The 20000-nt window shown below is 44.0% G+C and overlaps 1 protein-coding gene across 1 annotated transcript in view; it reads left to right on the top strand.

Annotated features, from left to right (window-relative positions):
- Positions 1 to 161, top strand: part of clip3 (CAP-GLY domain containing linker protein 3) — a 19668-nt gene extending 19507 nt beyond the window's left edge. Inside the window, exon 15 of the mRNA XM_061072694.1 lies at positions 107 to 161. Coding sequence (XP_060928677.1) covers positions 107 to 161 — 55 coding nt within the window. The remainder of the gene's footprint in view (positions 1 to 106) is intronic.
- Positions 162 to 20000: the final 19839 nt, after the last annotated feature.

Raw genomic sequence — 20000 nt, 5'->3', positions numbered from 1 at the left:
CCTTCTCCTTCTCCTCCCTCCCTCTCTCTCCTCTCCTCCTCCTCTCCTCCTCCTCCTCCTCCTCCTCCCTCCCTCTCCTCCTCCTCCTCCTCCTCTCCTCCTGCAGGTTGCTGTTCTGCTGTTGGTTTCCGTGGATGCTGCGTGCTGAGATGCAGTCCTAACCACGCCCCCTCGCCCTCCGCCGTCTCTTCTCTCCATCTCTCTCTCTCTCCGTCCTCTCGGCGTCTCCTCGCTGGCGTCCGTCCCGCTCACAGTGAAACCTCCTCCTCCTCCTCCTCTTCCCTCCTCCTCCTCCTCCTCCTCCTCTTCCCTCCTCCTCCTCCTCCTCCTCCTCCTCCTCTTCCCTCCGACTCTCATCCTAAGTTAGCCGTTCTATAGCAGCATCTCTCGTGCCTTGTTGAGCGTTTCCCCGGAAACCGTTTCCCTGGAAACCGTTTCTTCTTTCACTCGTCATCTCATCGTCACGTTTGCTCTCTTCTGCTCGTTCCTTCAGAAATCTGCTGTTAACTCAACTTTAGTTTGTTCTGCTCTACGTTTCCTTTTAGCTGCTTCTAGTTTTGGGTCTTGCCAAATTTTGAATCGAGTGTCAGATGAATTCATCATAAACTAAAATAATGAACTCACACCTGAGACTCGGAGGTGGAGCTTCTCCAGATGTTTCCTCGGTTCAGTTCAAAGTCTCCAAACACCGATAGCTCAAAACCTTTGGATCCTTGTGTGGAGAATGTTGAGTGTCGGGTTGTTTTTGATTTGGCTTCTGCTTCGTGAGGCTTCATCCAGCTCTGCTACATCTTAAAGTTTAGTCATTTTCATTGTAAAGTATAAATATTATTCTATAAAGTCAGAGTGAAAATACAGAGTATTATAGAAATCCTATAAACAGCTGCGATTATAATCTAGCATTAACCAAAACTGCTAACAAACCCAAAAGGATGAAATAAAAAATCCTAAATGGTGAATCAAAGTGTTTTCACAATGTGAAGCGAAATATTAACGTTTGTGTTGTCGTTGTTTGACTGTGACAACAAATTTCTTAAACTTAAAATTAATTAAAACAACTTTTAATCACGTTGGAGTTAATCTTTGTCGATGATAATCATCCGAACATCTCGTCTCACGCTCATCTTCTCGATCTCCCATGTTTCCCGACACAGAAATTTAAATCTCTTTAGTCTCCACGAGTCGTGAAAACCTTTTTTCTCTCTTCTCCCCCCCCCCCTCATCCCTCTCTCTCCATTCAAACCAGACTTGTGTTCTTTCTGTGAATGTGAGCATTTGCGAAAAAGACAAAACAAAAACACAAGTGAACCTGAACCTGTGTGCGCTTCATGTTAGACTCCCTGAAAACAGCAATATGTAATAATACGTCACCTGGTTCGTATGTTAACGTCTCTTCACAATCTGAGAGAGCACGAGCACCGAGAGACAAGCTCGGAGACACGAGGACGGAGACACGAGGACGGAGACACGAGGACGGAGACACGCTCACACTCTGAGGCTGATGTGGTCAAACCTCATGTCACGGTGTGTGAGACCTGGTTCCCCTCAGGGTCAGAACCTGCAGGTGAATGGATGATGATGTTCAGAGAGCCGGACGGAAGCTGAACGTCTGTGGATCATCATCACTGCAGCTCGTTGTTCGATGCCGAAGCTCCACAGACCGAGGATCTGCCGACTCGTTAGTGAACCACGCCGCTGGTTTGTCTCTGTACAGTAAATGTACAGTAAAGTCATTCTCACTTTAAATGTGGAGCTTTCTCTGGTCGGGCCACTAGGTGTCACTAGTGACTCACTGATTATTCAACTTACTACAGACGAAATATTATGTCAACTTTTCTCTTCGTTGGTTTAATTTAAAGGACGATCGTGGTTTTGCCAGTTTTAGCTCTTTGATTAAAAACCGCTGACTCGTCTCTAGAAACTTCATTTGACGGAAACTTTGTTGTCTCCAGGCAACTTTCACTTCCTGTTTATGGATAAGAAAATCAGCGTCAAACTGTCAATATTAATTTGGCTGTTTGATTTGAAGGACGTGCGATTAGAGCCGCTTTTCCACCGGTCACGTTGTTTGTCTGAAGTGAAACTAGCGGCTTCATAGACGGAGGGATCGAACATTCAGAAAATAATCATCAGGAACGTGAAGTCGCCAACGAGCTGAAACCTTCAGAACCAGCTGCTCCTTTAAATCCTCTATAATAATAATAAATCTTCTATAATAATAATAATAAATCCTCTATAATCAATGGGCGTGTCTGAGAATAAAACTCCTTCTCATCGTAACCAACTCAGTAACTGGTCGTTTTATCTTAAGAATAAACAGTATATAGCCTATTTTTTGATAACTTCACTAAGTGTACTTTTTGTTCTCCGGTTTTGTGTAGCGTGTGTGTGTGTGTGTGTGTGTGAGAGAGTGTGTGTGTGAGTCACTCCTGTTTTAAAAAGTGTGTGTGGAGCTGACGGACGTTAAAGGGGAAACAGGAGAGAACGAGCATCGAACGCCCTCGTCCCATCACCACTCACTGCATGCTCTCTCTCTCTCTCTCCCCCCCTGCCCCCCCCTCTCTCTCCGTCAGTATTTTCTGGGTTTTTCGTCGTGTATCTTCTCATCAGCATGAAAATGCTTCTAATAATAACAGTGACAACTGTATGAATATAATAAAGAATTTGATGTTGTTTTTCTACTTCTCATGTCCAGTGCTTTTACTCACAGGTTCTTAAATAGAAAATGATTTAATTTCACATTTATGATCACGAAGCCTGGTCCATGTTTACTAAACAGTTTTTTCTACTTTCAATAAATTGTGGAAGAAGATTCCATCATAATTTGGTACAAATGTTCACTATTTGAAAATATTTGTTTGAAATATTGAGAATTAATATAAAGAAGCATAAAAGTAAATTCAAGACTGCTCAGAAGGATTATTTTGATTCAGTATTTAGAATAAACACACAATCAGTGTTATAAAGCCTTTAAAACCTGTTATACCGCCACCTAGTGGTCAGATCTTAGATCACATGAATCATGTTTCTGAAACTAAAATAGTAATTAAATAAAAACTAGAAACAGACTGATCGTTAAATCTAAATTCGATTTTTAATGAACAACTCAAGGTTACACATGATGCTCGTGTCAAAAACACACGAAAGCTTTAATACACTGATTTCAATAAATTACATTAAAATACAAATTAATTTCACACTAGAAAACGTCCTGATGTCCTCCGGGTTCAGGGCGTCCGATTATCCAAGCAGCACCTGAATGCATCATCACAATAAAGATGTTGTGTTCAATGACCATCGGTCAGAGCAGCTTTGTCTCAACCAGTTTATGGTTTTAATAATCCAGTAACTGCTTCTCCTGCTGGAGCCTCTTCATGAGCAGGACGCAGCTGACCTTTGACCTCTGGGGATGTGAAGACAGCGCCCCCTGCAGGGCACTGGTGCAGGGTGAGTTTGACCTCAGGGTTCAGGTGTAGGAGGTGAAGAGCTTCTTCTCGGCCTGAATGAGGGGTTAAGAGGATTTGACCTTTGACCCGCTGCGCTGCCTCTTCCTTCGGGCTCTTCGGTTCTTAAACCAAACCTGGAAAAACAAAATGGAAGAGTTTGAGTTTCAAGTTCTTCAAAGTTCAGTGAGAACAGAACGAAAATAATTAATGTGAAGCAGCAAAATAAAATCATGTTTTACTGAATCACAACTGAGTCCTACACAGGAAGTGACTTTTTATTTTAAACTCTATTAATTCAAGTCTTTTCTTATTAAATTAATGTTCTCAGTTAAACGAATATATCTTTCAATTAAATACAAAGTAAATAAATTAATATTCAAACTAGAACATCAATCAGCTTTCAAAGTTCAAACGACTTTTCAAGATGGAATTTGAAATATAATGAAGTTTTTAGCCATTTTTGTTTTTCTTCAACTTTAACTTAAATCTCAAATAACAGAAATAACCCTAAAAGTTCCGTCCACGTGCACGCGCGTCACTCACCCGGATGGTCTCCTCGCTCAGGCCCGTGCTCGTCGCCACCCGGGCGCGCGCCTCCACCGCCGGGTAGTCGGTGATGAGGAACAGCGCCTCCAGGTGGCTGGTCTGAGTATCGGTGAACACCGTCCTCATCCGGGCCTTCTGGCGCGGCTGCGGCTGCGCGGGCACGCTGGGGTGCGCGTGTCCGTGGTAACCAGGCGACGGCTGAGCATCCACTGTAATAAATAATATAAAATAAGATTTAATTCCAGAGAAAGAGACAATAATGAAAAAAGTTCTGTTTCATATTAAATAGTTAATAAAAAGTTAATAAAAAGTTAATAAAAAGTTAATAAAAAGTTAATAAAAAGTTAATAAAAGTTAATAAAAGTTAATAAAGTTCAGAACTAGTGACGCCTCCTCACCTGCGAACTCTCTGCTGAAGTGAACCCAGACTCCGGAGCTGGGGTAGAACCTGCTGAACCCAGATCCGGAATAACACGTGTCCCCGAAGCTCAGACCTCCGACCTGCAGGCAGCTGGAGACCGGGACCGGGACCGGGACCGGGACCCGGACCGGGACCGGGGCTGGAGGCCGCAGGCTCCCGGGGCCCGGGCACAGGTCCCCGGCTGCGACCTGCTGGAAGAAGCGGTCCGGGGAGAACCGGCCCGGGGAGAACCGGCCCGGGGAGAACCGGCCCGGGGAGAACCGGCCCGGGGAGAACCGGCTCGGAGACAAGTCCTTGGCCGGAGGTCTGCTTCCGAACTGCGGGGACAGGATGCGCTGGATGCTGAAGTCGGACACTGCTCTTCCCTCCATGGTTCAGGTCGGACTCAGGTGGGCTCAGGTGGGACTCGGGTGGACTCAGGGTCCGGGTCCTCAGGGGCCCTCCTATAAGGACCGGTCCACCTGACGACTCGTTCATATGCAAACGACCTCTGACCTCTTTGAACTCAAAACCTTCAAACACACTAACGAGCTCCATTAAGACTCGATTAAACTTCTCATCAGAAGTGTTCTCTCTGTTCTTCAGGTTCCTGTCATTTCAATCATCATCTCTTTGATGTTCTTCACAGAGTTGGGTAGTAATAGATTACATGTAATCAGGTTTATAACATCACATTACAAAAGATATGCAACTGTAGTCAGTCCTGGTTACAGCAGAAAACTTGAATAGAATGTAAATTATATAAATAATTAAATAAAATTGTAAAGGATTACATGATTACTCTTTGAATGCATTCTTGAATATATATATATATGTTCTATTTTAGAACACACGTTGTGTCCAAAGTATTCAGATTGGATTACATAATAATATAATAGATACGTTACCATTTATCTTCAGTAACTGATTACATTTCAAAGTAATCTGTCACTAATCCTGTCTATACAGTACATTCATGTCAAAAGTACCTTTTCATATTAACACGTTGGTCTTTTTAGATTAACTTTATTGTAAAAACAGATTATGATTCTGAACCACCATTCAACAGAGAATCCTCTGTAGTGTGTGTTGGTGGCCAGCAGGTGTCGCTACACTCCAGGCTGTGATCACTGTGTCAAACAGGAGAAAAATAAAACTTTGTGAAGTTTATGTTCAATAGAAGAAAATTGTTTATTAGATGATCAGAATCAAACAGTGATTCAATAAACATTAGTCACACATTCTTATAAACAGAGACGTTGTGCAGATAAACTATAGAATCATATAGATCTTATGAATTATAAGGAAGCAGTTTGTATTTCACTTCATCAGTGACCTCTGAAAGCTCAGAACCTGAAGTTCTCTCTGTTCTTCAGGTTCCTGTCATTTCAATCATCATCTCTTTGATGTTCTTCACAGAGTTGGGTAGTAATAGATTACATGTAATCAGGTTTATAACATCACATTACAAAAGATATGTAACTGTAGTCAGTCCTGGTTACAGCTGAAAAACTGTTTAATAGAATGTTAATTAAAAATAAAGTAAAATTGTAACGGATTACATGATTACTCTTTGAATACATTCTTGAAATATGAATAACACATCAAACAGGTTGTGTCCAAACTATTCAGATTGGATTACATAATAATATAAAAGATACGTTACCATTTATTTTCAATAACTGATTACATGTCAAAGTAATCTGTCACTAATCCTGTTTATTCAGTACTTTCATGACAAACGTAAATTTTAATAGTAATACTTGATGTTTTCATGTCAATGGTCTTTTTAAATTAACTTTATTGTAAAAACAGATTATGATTCTGAACCACTATTCAACGGAGAATCCTGTGAAGTGTGTGTTGGTGGCCAGCAGGTGTCGCTACACTCCAGGCTGTGATCACTGTGTCAAACAGGAGAAAAATAAAACTTTGTGAAGTTTATGTTCAATAGAAGAAAATTGTTTATTAGATGATCAGAATCAAACAGTGATTCAGTAAAACATTAGTCACACATTCTTATAAACAGAGACGTTGTGCAGATAAACTATAGAATCATATAGATCTTATGAATTATAAGGAAACAGTTTGTATTTCACTTCATCAGTGAAACCAGAGAACAACGGTTTTAATATGTGAACCAATAGTTTCTTAAAATGAATAAAACAAACGTTCATTAAGTCACAACAGTTCCATTGGTCTTTAATGGTATTAATTAAAACCTGTTGTTTTATCAGATAAGTGAAAGTATTAAATACAGATGCATGGACTCAGTTTCTTGAGTTTCCTCTGAGCTGAGTGACTTCACACAGAAGATCAATAAGTGATCAACCGGAGTCGTCTCTGTGAAGTCTCTGAGATCTGATGGATCGTTAACAGATCTGAAGAAGATTCAGAAGACGACAGAAACCTTTAAACGTGTGAACGTGCAGTTTATTCTCATCCTTTCATCTTCAAACACTTCAGTTAGTTTTGATTCAAACGAAGGAAACAACACACGTCCAGTGAAGAAGCGTTTGATGGATCATTGAAACATCAGAGGAGGTTTGATAGAGAGAGAGAAGCTGCTGTGAAATGATTTATTGTCCAGTTATGAGACGTTTCAATCAAGAGGCTGAGACAGAGTGTTTCATCTGAGCTGGGCTGGCTCTTTATATTTAAATACTTCATCTTTGAATACTTTATCTTCAAAAACCAACAGGTTCTGTTTCATGTTGTGAAGAGGAGGGTGAGATGAGGAGTCTTCAGCTGCAATAAGCTGCTTCACCACCAGAGGTCTCACAATCCCACACACTGAACCACCAATGGATGTTTTCAGTTCATGTTGTATAGATGAGATAAAGTTAGATAGATAGATAGATAGATAGATAGATAGATAGATAGATAGATAGATAGATAGATAGATAGATAGATAGATAGATAGATAGATAGATAGATAGATAGATAGATAGATAGATAGATAGATAGATAGATAGATAGATAGATAGATAGATAGATAGATAGATAGATAGATAGATAGATAGATAGATAGATAGATAGATAGATAGATAGATAGATAGATTACTTTATTCATCCCCGAAGGGAAATTAAGTTGTCATAGCAGCCGGTATATTTGAATACAATAAAATACAATAGAATACAATTAAAAATATTGAGGTAGAAAGAATAAAAAACAGAAGCTAGATAAAATACAGATAAAATATAGATAAAAAGATAAAATACAATAAAATAGGTAGATAAGGTGCATTGGCAAGATGATGGTAATAGTACTGATGATATGATGGTAATGTTATTGTTAGACAGTATATAAGAATAGTACAGTGTATATAGTATATAATATAACATAATATATATTTATATATGATAGTAATTATACCAATATAAAAGCAGTATATGGTAATAATGGCAGCAACAGTATATATAATAATAATAGTAATGGTGATATAATAATATTAATTATAACATGTACACATAAATAAATATGTGTATATAGACTTATGTAAACAAGAATATACAGAGAGTATGATATGATATATAGTAGAAGTATGAATATGAATATAAGTATTTGACTATACAATAGGTAATATAATATACTATGAGTCTAAGAATATGTAGACAGAGTGTGCAAAAGACAATATTATTGTATAAAATGATATATAATATCAATATGGTTTATATGAACACATATCACATATGATGTGAAGTAATTCATTTCCCTTCACTGTGTTGAATAGAATCAGTTCCTCCACAGGTTTAACATCTATGATTTCAAATCAATATCCAGATTATTTAAACTTGAAGCTCAATAACGATTAATGAATGATTAATATATATTTTGTTTTAGATTCCACTGAAGGGATTCACAGGTCCAGGCCCTGGATCAGAAGTCTGGAGTCTCCATGGAAACCACCTGAGGAGGATTCCTTCTCCAGTCCACGTCTTTTTTATCAAAGTGAAATATAATCACTGATCGTTCTGGTCTCAGTCGAGCAGTGACACGTTCCACATCAGAACAGAGGAACAGGAGTGAGCACAGCTCCAGCATCACCTGGTCCAGAACCTTCAGGTCCAGAACCTTCAGGTCCAGAACCTTCAGGTCCAGAACCTTCAGGTCCAGAACCTTCAGGTCCAGAACCTTCAGGTCCAGAACCTTCAGGTCCAGAACCTTCAGGTCCAGCTCCTGGTGATGAAGGCTGGTTTCTCCTCTTCACATGAGACCTGTTGTCTCCACAGCTCGGAGACAACATTCACACTTCAGCTCGTTGTGGTGAAGATGGAGGACGAGTCCGGACCCGGGATCGTCCTCGGCCTCCTGCCTCGTGAAGACACATCTCACAGCAACTCAAGACAAAATCCTCTTTGATATCTAGTGTCAGCTAAAGGAGTTTCAGCTTCTGTCATTAGCAGCGTGAGCATCTATCAGTGAGAGAACTGAGGAGGGGGATTAACTTCTATAGGACATTAACTCTGGAGCTTTATGTAAATGCTTCTTCATGGTCTCTATGAATAAAGGAAAGAATCTGGAGATTTAATTTGGACGAGACAAACTTCTTTGGAAACGTCCAGAACAACTGACTCTGTTGATGTTCTTCTCACAAACAAAACCTCCAGAACGTTTCAGGAGAACGTTCACAGTTCAGTGCAGGTGTGATGGATCAATAAAGATGATTTCTGATAAACATTTGAAGTCCTATGAGCTGTCACTGCAGACACACACACACACACACACATACACACACACACGCACACACACACACACACACACACACACACACACTCCTCATCTCTCTTCTCAGTTTGCCAGATTAAAAAGTGGCTAACGCTCGCGCTCATTGAAAAAGGTCAGAACTGATGTCACAGTAAAGGTCACACACACACAGACACACACACACACACACAGACACACACACACACACAGACACACACACACACAGACACGCACACACACACACAAAGCTCATGTACACGTGTTCATTGGAACAAAAGGATTGAGGGGAGTTCATGTGCTGAGTGTGTGTGTGTGGGTGTGTGTGTGTGTGTGGAGGGGGGGGTTGTGTGGCATAAAGATGGTACGGGGTGCTGTAAGCTGATTGGTCGGTTTGGGGGGGGGGGTACACACCGTGCTGTGATTGGCTGGTTTGTGTCACAATAGGAGCTGTGATTGGCTGACAGACGGACAATGGCTGTGTCATTGGTCGGGAACGGAGAACAAAACGCCAGTTTGAGCGCTGAGGCGGAAAGGTGAGGTCACAGTGTGTGTGTGTGTGTGTGTGTGTGTGTGTGTGTGTGTGTGTGTGTGTGTGTGTGACCTGGGGGGCTGGGCAACACATGATTTGCTCTCATATGAATTATGTTGACGTTCAATAACTTGAAACACATCATCTGTATTTCATCATTTTACACATTTCCTGGAAGTTATTCCTGCTTTTTTATTTACTCACAAATGAAAATTTTGAATAAATTAATTAATTCTGAATGATTGGTTGTTTTACACACACACACACAAACACACACACACACACACACACACACACACACACACACACACACACACACACACACACACACACACAGTGTTTCCAACTGTTCAGTGTGAAGAAGATGAATCTGACTTCAGATTCTAAACTCTTCACTGAACACGTGAGAGTTCTTCATCCATAAACCTGATCATGTGACTTTCAATCATGTGACTTTCAATCATGTGACTTTCAATCATGTGACTTTCAATCATGTGACTTTCAATCATGTGACTTTCAATCCCACATGTTGTCTGCGTTTCCTTGGACACCTTCTGAAGACATGTGTCTGAAGACATGTGTCTGAGGACATGTGTCTGAGGACATGTGTCTGGGGACATGTGTCTGAGGACATGTGTCTGAGGACATGTGTCTGAGGACATGTGTCTGAGGACATGTGTCTGAGGACATGTGTCTGAAGACATGTGTCTGAGGACATGTGTCTGAGGACATGTGTCTGAAGACATGTGTCTGAGGACATGTGTCTGAGGACATGTGTCTGAAGACATGTGTCTGAAGACATGTGTCTGAAGAACATGTGTCTGAGGACATGTGTCTGAGGACATGTGTCTGAGGACATGTGTCTGAAGACATGTGTCTGAAGAACATGTGTCTGAAGAACATGTGTCTGAAGACATGTGTCTGAAGACATGTGTCTGAAGACATGTGTCTGAGGACATGTGTCTGAAGACATGTGTCTGAAGACATGTGTCTGAGGACATGTGTCTGAAGACATGTGTCTGAAGACATGTGTCTGAGGACATGTGTCTGAAGAACATGTGTCTGAAGAACATGTGTCTGAAGACATGTGTCTGAGGACATGTGTCTGAAGACATGTGTCTGAGGACATGTGTCTGAGGACATGTGTCTGAAGACATGTGTCTGAGGACATGTGTCTGAAGACATGTGTCTGAAGACATGTGTCTGAGGACATGTGTCTGAAGAACATGTGTCTGAAGACATGTGTCTGAGGACATGTGTCTGAAGACATGTGTCTGAAGACATGTGTCTGAAGAACATGTGTCTGAAGACATGTGTCTGGGGACATGTGTCTGAGGACATGTGTCTGAGGACATGTGTCTGAGGACGGATATTTCAGATTGATTATGATTTCCTGCAGACTGAGCTTCAGGAGCTGTTGGGTCTTGGTGGATTGTTTCAGAGCCACTGAGCAACATTCTGGTTTCCTTCTGGATCGGGTCTCACTGGACTCGGATCTGCTGCAGGATCCGTTTCCTGCCTCTTCTCTGGGTTCTTCAGCGATGTTCTCCAGGATCCAGAGTGGTTCTTGGTCCTACTCATCGTAGTCCTCTTTGTCCCTTGAGGACATGAAGCCAGGTGGAGTCCAAACGAGTTCAGACGTCCTTCTCCCCAACAACGTGTTCCAGCTCCTCCTGGAGGATCTGAGGTACGTGTATAATCCCTCAAGCAACTCTGGGTCCAACCAGGAGGATCCATGAAGAACCCTGAGGATCCTAATCAGGTGCCTTCACACCTTCAGTGAGCTCCTTCTGATTCCCTCTGGAGGTCCGGGCTCCTCCCCCTGAGGAGGAGGCCAGGAACCTGCAGGAGAAACTCTGATCTCATTCTGTCGGGAACGACCCAGAGATCAAGACCTTCAGTAAGAGTTGAGATGTTGATGACAGATGAATCTGAAGCTTCGACCTCCGGCTCAGCTCCTTCTTCACTGCTCCAACCTGCCTGTCTGTGGAATCTACACATTTCAATACCTTTAATATCCTGATAATATTTCCCAGATGTTTGACCCAAGTGGTGTGAAGGCTCCAGAAGATGTGATGAGACTGAAAGGAATATTCTCTGTTCACATGATGTAATAAACCAGGAAGGTGAAGAAGACTTTTCTTCTTCAGGCTCCTTCTCTCACCTCAAGATTCTAATTCTTCTTCGGACATTTTACGAATTCCACGATTAATAAACGATTAATTCAAAGTTAAAAAGAGGAAAATACGGAGCTGGTTTTTCCCTGTAAACCAGGAATGGTTAAGCCCCGCCCTCTGAGGTTTAACTCAGCCAATCACGTGTGAGTTCCTCCACAGCGGCGTTGCTAATGCTCTCATAGCGCCGTCCCTCCTGAGTCTGATCCTCCAGGTCTTAGCTCAGTGAACCATGAAGAACGTCCTCACTGAGGAGATGCATCTGTCATCAACACGACCAGCAGCTAATCCTCCGTCTCTCCACAGCGACTCCAGAGCTTCACGTCCCAGAAGCTGCTTCACTTAGCTCCATAACCGCTAAACCAGCATTAAGCTACTGAGGGGGCGGAGCCAGCTCCTCATCTGAAGTGAGTCCGTTTAGCTCCACTGATCCCCACGGGAAGTCAATCATCTGCTGAGGGAATCACGACTCAGCAGTTCTGCTGCAGACCAGACCCGGAGGTGGACATCTGTCGGCCATCTTAGGACATAAAGACGTGTCACAGATTCCTCAGCTGGGACCCGACAGAGACAGACGAGCTAGGACCTGGACTAGGGATGGGGGGAAAAATCGATTCAGTTACAAATCGCGATTCTTGTGAATGACGATTTTAAATCGCTATGCTGCCTCCCAAATCGATTTTTTTTATTTTTTAAAAACATATTTATTGGTTTATACCGGGGGGGGGGGGGGGTATATGGGAGGAGCAACATCACCCCAGAGCATGTTGACCAGCTCTTGTTTTTGCACAAGAATCTAAACATACCCAAGCACTAGCTTTGCATCGGCTACATGCAAACAACAATAGCCTACTTTCTGTTTATTTCAAAGTTTATATTTTAAGTAAACTTTTATTCATTCTATTTAATTTACCTTTTATTTATTGTTTAAAAGTAGCCTAAGTGGCTTACATTCATTAATCTGTCAGTTTGTGTGCAGTTGACAGGGGCTATACAATAATAGGGAACATTTTTATTTCTTTTCTCTATTGGCTGCCCGGCAGTCGTTAAGTTAATGTTAATATTTGAAATAAAACTGGTAAAGCTCTAAGTGAATTTGACTGTGTTGTATTTGAAGGTATAACCCAAAAAAATCCCAGGAAATCGTAATATCGAATCGCAATACTTACAGAATCGCAATACATATCGTATCGCCACCTAAGTATCGTGATAGTATCGTATCGTATTCCCGTCCCTAACCCGGACGCTTCTGTAAAGTGAAGCCAACGTGGAAGATCCTGTGTTCTCTGTAATGACCAGCAGGGGGCGACTCCACTGGGTTGAAAAGAAGTTTCTCTTTATAGAGAATAAAGCAGCAATTGACCTACAGCACGGACACGTGTGTCTATAGAAGAGCAGGTTCGATGCCTGATGAGGAAATGAATTAATATCAATAATTAGTACAACTACAGTTCTGTGTCAGTGTGTTTGATTAATGAATATGAATCTTCAAGTGGACAGAACTTGGACGGACGACAGACTTTTATGTGTTTAAGGTTTAATAAGAGGAAGCAGGGCCGCATTCCATTCAGAAACCAGCTGTCGTCCTCCAGGTCCGTCACTGGGACACATGGGGACAGACACATGGGGACAGACACATGGGGACAGACACACTGGGACACATGGGGACAGACACACTGGGACAGACACACTGGGACACATGGGGACAGACACACTGGGACAGACACACTGGGACACATGAGGACAGACACACTGGGACACACACACTGGGACACATGAGGACAGACACACTGGGACACATGAGGACAGACACATGGGGACAGACACATGGGGACAGACACACTGGGACACACACACTGGGACACATGGGGACAGACACACTGGGACACATGAGGACAGACACATTGGGACAGACACATGGGGACACATGAGGACAGACACACTGGGACACACACACTGGGACACATGAGGACAGACACACTGGGACACACACACTGGGACACATGGGGACAGACACACTGGGACACATGGGGACAGACACACTGGGACACATGAGGACAGACACATGGGGACAGACACATGAGGACACATGAGGACACACACACTGGGACACACACACTGGGACACATGGGGACAGACACACTGGGACACATGAGGACAGACACATTGGGACAGACACCTGGGGACACATGAGGACAGACACACTGGGACACACACACTGGGACACATGGGGACAGACACACTGGGACGCATGGGGACAGACACACTGGGACACATGGGGACAGACACACACATGGACACACACACACACATGGGGACACACACACTGGGACACATGGGGACAGACACATGGGGACAGACACACATGAGGAAAGACACACTGGGACACATGAGGACAGACACACTGGGACACACACACTGGGACACATGGGGACAGACACACTGGGACACATGGGGACACACACACTGGGACAGACACACACATGAGGACACATGGGGACACACACACTGGGACACATGGGGACAGCCACTCTGGGACACACACACATGGGGACACACTGGGACACATGGGGACAGACACATGGGGACAGACACACACTGGGACACATGGGGACAGACACACTGGGACACACTGGGACACACACACTGGGACACACACACTGGGACACATGGGGACAGACACACATGGGGACAGACACACATGGGGACAGACACACTGGGACACACACACTGGGACACATGGGGACAGACACACATGGGGACAGACACACATGGGGACAGACACACACTGGGACAGACACACACATGAGGACACATGGGGACAGCCACTCTGGGACACACACACCTGGGGACACACTGGGACACATGGGGACAGACACACACTGGGACACACACACTGGGACAGACACACACATGAGGACACATGGGGACAGACCAGTCTATGGGGACACACACAGAGACCATGTGATCGTTAGACTTCAGGAGGAAGCTAGAGTAAACACGTGATTGCAGTGGGAGTGTTTACAGGTGGATCTGAGAGGGGGGGGGAGCAAGGACCCAGCGGAGGAGGCGTGTCTGAGGCAGGTGTGGGGCTGGGAGGAGTGTGTGAGGGGGCGGGGCCTGTGACCCACCTGCAGCAGGTAGCTCTCGTGTTACAGCTGCTGCTCACGCACGTTCCTCACGCACGGCTGTTCCCGCTGCTCGTCGCTTCGTGTTCACCCCTCCGCTCCTCCACGCACCTGAGACACCGGAAGTGATCTGCGTCCCGAGTCCTCTCAGCATCCGGGACATCCGGGACCCGCTCCTGTGTGTGTCCTCTTCCTGTGTGTGTCCTCTTCCTGTGTGTGTCCTCTTCCTGGACGATGAGCTGCTCCACCTGCACGTCAGTATATCATCACACCCCATAATGTTCACCTGCAGGCTGACTTCCGGTTTGTGTGTCCGTGTTGCGTGTTGTTTTTTGATGTTTTGAAGGTGATGATTTACACTGTGTGCACGTCAGGAACCAGTTTGTGTGTTTGTGTGTTTTTAGCTCATGTTGTGTGACCTGCAGGTGTTTACTGAGTGTGAGTAGCCTAAGGTGTGTGTGTGTGTGCGTGTGCGTGCGTGTGTGTGTGCGTGCGCGCGCGCGCGCGTGTGTGTGTGTGTGTGTGTGTGTGTGTGTGTGCGTGTGTGAGGGGGGGGCAGTCATTCATAGACACACAGGCCTGTCAGTGTCCTCTGTGCCCCCAGGATATGACTTTACAGGTGTGTGTGTCTGTGAGTGTGTGTGTGTGTGTGAGTGTGTGTCTGTGAGTGTGTGTCTGTGAGTGAGTGTGTGTGTGTCTATGAGTGTGTGTCTATGAGTGTGTGTGTGTCTATGAGTGTGTGTGTGTGTCTATGAGTGTGTGTGTGTCTGTGAGTGTGTGTCTGTGAGTGTGTGTCTGAGTGTGTGTCTGTGAGTGAGTGTGTGTGTGTCTATGAGTGTGTGTGTGTCTATGAGTGTGTGTCTGTGAGTGTGTGTGTGTGTGTGTGTGAGTGTGTGTGTGTGAGTGTGTGTCTATGAGTGTGTGTCTGTGAGTGAGTGTGTGTGTGTCTATGAGTGTGTGTGTGTGAGTGTGTGTGTGTCTATGAGTGTGTGTGTGTCTGTGAGTGTGTGTCTGTGAGTGTGTGTCTGAGTGTGTGTCTGTGAGTGAGTGTGTGTGTGTCTGAGTGTGTGTGTGTCTATGAGTGTGTGTCTGTGAGTGTGTGTCTATGAGTGTGTGTCTGAGTGTGTGTCTGTGAGTGAGTGTGTGTCTGTGAGTGAGTGTGTGTCTATGAGTGTGTGTCTGTGAGTGTGTGTCTATGAGTGTGTGTCTGAGTGTGTGTCTGTGAGTGTGTGTCTATGAGTGTGTGTCTGTGAGTGTGTGTGAGTGTGTGTGTGTGTGTGTGAGAGCACGTACGACCGCCTGTCTCCATGGTTACGGTGACAGGTTAGCATGAGCCTGGTGCAGCTGAACTTAAAGTTTGTGTCTCATGATTATTTAGACTCAGATTCATGTGACACACATTGTGATTATTGACCTGGTTCATAATGACACGTCTTGAGATATCTTCCTTTATTATTTGATTAGTCCATAATTCACAAATCCCAGTTTGTGTCATAACCAAGAAACAACTTCTTTTAATCCTCGAGATTGAAGAGACTCTGACTCTGACTCATGACATCACACAGATCTAACAACCTGAAGGTTTAATGTGAGACTTTATGGATTTGACAATTTTGAATGTTTTCTTTCTTTTTTCAACTTGTTGTTGTTGTTATTTCCCCTCCTGGTTTACACTCGGGTTACGTGAACACAAACTAAAGCTCCCATGTGACTCAATAGAAGCAACAACACAGAAGCTAAATATCTTCTATTTACTCACATGGTGAATTAATCTCTAGGTTGAACCATCTGACACGTTTTCATCTCCACGACAACGACAAACCTCCATGTTGCCGGTGACCTCATCGTGTGTACGAGTCAGTTGTTGAATATTCAGTTGATGTTGTGTGTTTGTTGTTCGGTTCCTGATGATGTCATCCGTCTCCGTGTCCCTGAAACCTGAACGTGTCCCTGCAGCGTCTCCGCTGGAGCTGTGTCCGGTGTCATATCTGTGTTCAGCCTCAGAACCTGAAGCAAGAGACAGATTAAAGTTGTAATATTAATATATAAATTAACACTTTTATTCACGAGTCACTTCCTGTCAGCTGATCTGTCTCAGGCCCACGATGAAGAAAACAGAAAAAGTCTGATTCTGAGACTTAAGTTGAAATGTTCCAGTAAACAAGTCGTAATATTTTGACATTCCTCTTCTCATATTCACCATGAAACCGGACAGGACAGTAGACTGAAACACTTTCTTCTTATGGTTTATTAATTTCACTCTTCTTATACGACCTCAGCTTCTGTCCTGATTCTCGGACTTTGGCCCCGAGATGAATCTGATAAAAACCGCTGAACAGAAAGTGACGGATGAGAAGAAGAGGAAACGGTTTCTGAGATGATTGGAAGGATTGAAGGTGTTAATGTGTTTTATGAGCTGAGGCTGCAGGGCGTCATTATGAATCAGACCCCCCCCCCCCACCCCCCCCCCCCCATGACTCACAGCTAGCTAACACCTGCAGCTAATGTCTCCTCCGACGCCCATTACAACACATAATGTTATTACACCATCAAACAGCCGGCTTCCTTCAGCTTGATGGTTCTGTGACCTGCAGCACGTCCACACTGCAGGGCCAGGCCGGGCCAAACCGAGCCAGGCCGGGCCAAACTGAGCCAGGCCGAGGCAAACTGAGCCAAACTGAGCCAGGCCGAGCCAAACCGAGTCAAACCAGGCCAAACTGAGCCAGGCCAGGCCAAACCGAGCCAGGCCGAGGCAAACCAGGCCAAACTGAGCCAGGCCTAGCCAAACTGAGCCAAACTGAGCCAAACTGAGCCAAACCGAGTCAAACCGAGTCAAACCGAGCCAAACTGAGCCAAACTGAACCAAACCGAACCAAATCGAACCAAACCGAGCCAAATCGAACCAAACCGAGTCACACTGAGCCAAACTGAACCAAACCAAATCGAACCAAACCGAGTCACACTGAGCCAAACTGAGCCAAACTGAGCCAAACCGAGTCAAACCGAGTCAAACCGAGTCAAACCGAGCCAAACTGAGCCAAACTGAACCGAACCGAACCAAATCGAACCAAACCGAGCGAAATCGAACCAAACCGAGTCACACTGAGCCAAACTGAACCAAACCAAATCGAACCAAACCGAGTCACACTGAGCCAAACTGAGCCAAACTGAGCCAAACTGAGCCAAACCGAGTCAAACCGAGTCAAACCGAGCCAAACTGAGCCAAACCGAACCAAACCGAACCAAATCGAACCAAACCGAGCCAAATCGAACCAAACCGAGTCAAACCGAGCCAAACTGATCCAAACTGAACCAAACCGAACCAAATCGAACCAAACCGAGCCAAACCGAGCCAAACTGAGCCAAACCGAGCCAAATCGAACCAAACCGAACCAAACCGAACCAAACCGAGCCAAACCGAGCCAAACCGAGCCAAACTGAGCCAAACTGAGCCAAACCGAGTCAAACCAGGCCAAACTGAGCCAGGCCAAGCCAAACCAAGTCAAACCGAGCCAAACTGTCTCCGGCTCCTCGGCTGTTGGGTCTAAGTTAAAGTTAAAGATTTGGCTTTGAGCTTCAGCTGCTGCACGTTTCCCTTCAGGACCGTGTTGCTCCACAGAGAAGAAAAACTGATTCAAGTGATATTTCTCCTTTTCTTTAATCTTTATCTGTTCCTCGGAGCGAATTCACCCTCAGTCATAACTTCACCGGGAAAGTTAAGTTCCTTTAAAAGTCATCGGCAAGAATGTTTAATAAAAACCCAGAATAATGTTGAGACAGTGACCGACAGGGAGGGAGGAGCTTACCTTCGTTCATAGTGAGCAGTGCAGGACTCCTCACTGTTTTTAAACATGCTTTTATTTGATTTGTCCTGTAAAGAAAGTATCTGAGCCATGTTGAAGGAAAAGACTGTTATGAGATTTCAAGAATAAAGTCGTAAGAATAAAGTATAATAAGAGAATAAGGGCAACAAGTCGTGCTAGAGGGAGAAATCAGAAGTTCAGTGAGCGTTGGGTTTTTAAATGAGGAATGTGGAGCATCTTAATTAATTCAACTTTATTCTCTAAATCTCATTCTTCTTCTTCTTCTTCTTCCACATGGTCGTAACACTCCGTCATTGTAAAGAGTCAAAACCCTTTAAAACATATTATTATTGTTATTCATTATAGAATCTTTACTGCTTCCTCACATCAGAAACCTTGTACTTACAGTTTTAGACACTAGGTGGCGTAATGAGCCACGTTCAACCCATTCATGTTGTAGTAAATGTGAAATTAAAACCAGCATTAATGTATTTCATCAAATAAAAGTCTTTTAATTCAGTCAACGTGCAGGATCTCTGTAAGTTGTCGCTGCTGGTGACAGACTCGCATGTTCCCGTGATTCTCTCTGCGGCCGCGTGACCACACTTCAGCTCATTTAACATTCAAATCTCCAGAGACACATTTACATATCTGGGTCATGAGATAAGATCCGTACAGTAAAGAAACGACGAACAGGCCTCTGACACGTTCAGAAAATACTGAAACCAAATGATCTTTGATGAATCCCAGACAATAACAAAGAATGTTTTAGATTTGGGCCTTTTTAGGGGATTTGATTGCGAAAGTGAAACTATATTAAATCCCTAATCCATATAATACACGTGAGTATTTTCTGTCTCCTTCCTCACGTCGGGTTTATTTTAGAGACGATTTGTAAACCATCCTTCCTCCAGATCTTCTCAGCGTCTCCTTTTCCGTTTCCTCCTCTTCTTCCTCCCGAGCGTCTCCACAGTGTTAATAGAAATCAGGTGTCTCCCTTTCTCCCGCACTTTCCTCTTCTCTGTCCGTCTCTCTCTCTCTCTGAGGAGGACAGAAAGGCCTTTTGTTCCCTGCTTGCCTCCTTTTGTCCACAGAAGACAATGGAGTGACTCTGGGGGCAGGGAGGAGGACGAGGAGGAGGAGGAGGAGGACAAAAGGAAGAAAATAAGTTGTGTGGACAAAGACAGACAAAAGGTGGAGGAGAAGAGATTTTCATTAAGAATTCTGCAAGTGGTGAACTCACAGAGCAAGAAATTAAATATAAAT

Source organism: Limanda limanda, chromosome 6, assembly GCF_963576545.1.
Source record: "Limanda limanda chromosome 6, fLimLim1.1, whole genome shotgun sequence".
Taxonomy (NCBI): Eukaryota; Metazoa; Chordata; class Actinopteri; order Pleuronectiformes; family Pleuronectidae; genus Limanda; species Limanda limanda.
This window is presented reverse-complemented; position numbering and strand designations above follow the sequence as displayed.